This window comes from Montipora foliosa, chromosome 2, assembly GCF_036669935.1.
Source record: "Montipora foliosa isolate CH-2021 chromosome 2, ASM3666993v2, whole genome shotgun sequence".
Lineage (NCBI taxonomy): Eukaryota > Metazoa > Cnidaria > Anthozoa > Scleractinia > Acroporidae > Montipora > Montipora foliosa.
The window spans coordinates 27,394,004-27,396,503 of NC_090870.1; the positions used below are offsets into that span (position 1 = coordinate 27,394,004).

The 2,500-nt window shown below is 38.8% G+C and overlaps 1 protein-coding gene across 3 annotated transcripts in view; it reads left to right on the top strand.

Moving 5' to 3' along the window:
- Positions 1-2,500, top strand: part of LOC137992780 (transient receptor potential-gamma protein-like) — a 65,125-nt gene that overhangs the window by 20,711 nt on the left and 41,914 nt on the right. For 2 of the 3 annotated variants that reach the window (XM_068838296.1, XM_068838294.1), the window contains one exon: positions 2,250-2,424. In XM_068838296.1, coding sequence (XP_068694397.1) covers positions 2,250-2,424 — 175 coding nt within the window. Of the gene's footprint in view, positions 1-813; positions 940-2,249; positions 2,425-2,500 lie in introns of all 3 variants that reach the window. The other variant, XM_068838297.1, reaches the window with a different exon arrangement.

Sequence of the window (2,500 nt, forward strand, 5' to 3'; positions counted from 1 at the left end):
ATATGATAACGCTGGATCAACATAAATGAGAAAGCAACACAATCATCGGTACATGCTTTAATGATTGGACGGATAGACTATTGCAATAGCATTTTGTATGGTTTACCAGCCAGTGATCTAGCAAAGCTCCAGCGTCTTCCAAATTCGACAGGTTCAAAATGTTCTTACCCATAAGAGTTACGGATAGGGTCGGTGGAGTCTTTGTGAGTTGAGGTACTCCAATCACCAAAAGTTTAGTCTTGTCCGGGTTTGGTGACAGGGCAAGAAGCAGCTTAGTATCACCAACGTATCCCATCGATTGACAGTGATTAGGAATAGATAACAACTCGTTGACTCATAAGGTGAATAGCATTGGACCCAAGATGGATCCCTGGGGGACGCCACAGCTTAGCTCCAATTGCTCTGAGACAGCATTTCCAATCTTCACTACCTGCTTACGGCTGGATAGGTAACTGCTGAACCAGGCAAGTGCAGATGAAGATATTCCAATTCTACGGAGCTTTGCTAGAAGTATATCATGTCGTATGCTATCAAACTCCTTAGTCATGTCAATCAGTATCACAACTGGTATGTGCTTCTCATCCATATTCTTCAGGATTCTTTCTGCACCAATTCTTTCTTTCGGGAACTTTCTGCACCAATTTCACTTTCTTGCACTCTGTTTGGGATTAATTGACGTGCTCTCAGCTAATCAACGCCCTGAATATTATTAGGTCTGAAATCATACGTGTGCTTTCAAAATCACAAGTATTATTTTAGGCCAAAATTACAGTCCACTCAGTTCAATTACCACTTTATGATTGATCCATTTAGAAATCGCACAATTTAATCACTCAAATCCAGGATTTTAGTCAGCACCAATATTTAATTGATCCAGTTGCCGGTTTATAAAAAAAGTGGAGAGAAAATGAAGACTGAAAGATGGAAACTCCCTTAAAGGTAGGCATTCAGCCTGAAGGAGCTCATTATATCATTCAGAAACTGTAAGTAATTAAGTTTCATTTTGTTTAAAAAAAGCAAAGTATTGGAAACAAAAGTTGCAAAATTCGCCACGCAATGGCTTTCTTTGTCTTTCATTTTCCTGCAATTTGATTGGTTACTTTAGCCTTGAAATCTAATTGGGTAGTAGTAGTAGCAGTAGCAGTAGCAGTAGCAGTAGCAGTAGTAGTAGTAGTAGTGGTAGTGGTAGTGGTAGTGGTAGTGGTAGTGGTAGTGGTAGTGGTAGTGGTAGTGGTAGTGGTAGTGGTAGTGGTAGTGGTAGTAGTAGTAGTAGTAGTAGTAGTAGCGTCAGCAGCGACACAACAGCGCTACAGTTGTTTCTTCAACAACCTTTTTTGAACGCAAATCTTTCCATTTTTAAATACCACTAGCCATAATTTTCTTACCCCCAATCTTCCGACAATTTGCGACCCCATTCTAGTAACTCTGTTGGGAAGTCTGTTCAAAATGCAACCTCATTGTAGTCAATCCAATCGTGACAATGCGACCCCATCCATCGGCCCATCCCCATTAGCCCATTAATAGGAAGAATTACAACAGTATTACAAACATAACAAATTTACGTAAAAAATAAACGAGTTAAGATAAAATTTACATCTTAAATTAGTAAATTCGTAGTTAAAAATCTGAAATCCTCTGTTCCCGAGTTCATTATTTAAAGTCCTGGATGTACAGTATAGCTCCCCTTGAAATGAACAAACACTGATGTATCTTGGTGCGTAAAAGTGGGGCCCGCACAGGATTACGGGACTTAAGAGTGTACTTATGCTCCGGGGCGCAGTCAAGGAAACGCATGTATACTTGAATGTGAATTTAAACCGACAATGTTGTTAAATTCCCCAAACTGTAGCAGTGTCTCTAGAGGTAGTCCAATAATGTCCAAACAATCACGATGACCTAAGATAACCTACCACGTGGTGATAATTAATTTCCAAAATGTTGAAACTCACCAAAACATATGGATTTCCTGTTACTTGGTACCTTCAACGGTCAAACAGGGAAAATTCCTATTTAGTAGTGATCTGCTATTTTCAGTTTTAACCTTCTTACATGAGATTTTCGTCCTCCTCTTTCCACGAATTTCTTCACCGGTCTGCATTCTTCAGATAGCAAAATTGCATTGCGAATTGTTTTGATACAGCCAATACTTATAGGCTAAGAGTAGCTTGAGAACTTCGGCCAAACTATGAGAATTTATATAGAATTGGAATATTGTAAATACTAATCATAATTTTTTTCTCTTGACACAGTTCTTTACTCATCCAGTTGTACATGAAGAAATGCATCGAAAATGGCATGGTTTTGACACTGAACTGGAAAAGCAGAATTGTTGGAAGGCAATCCTCAGCATCGTCTGTGTTTTTGATTTATTTTTTTCTCTTTTACTCTTTGTTGGTTTCTCGTTTCTGAACAGATTAAAAAAAGGTACTACACTAGAAGGTTGTGAAGTACTTATGGGGTTAGGAAGTCTTGTGAGTCCACAACAAATTTTGACCACCGT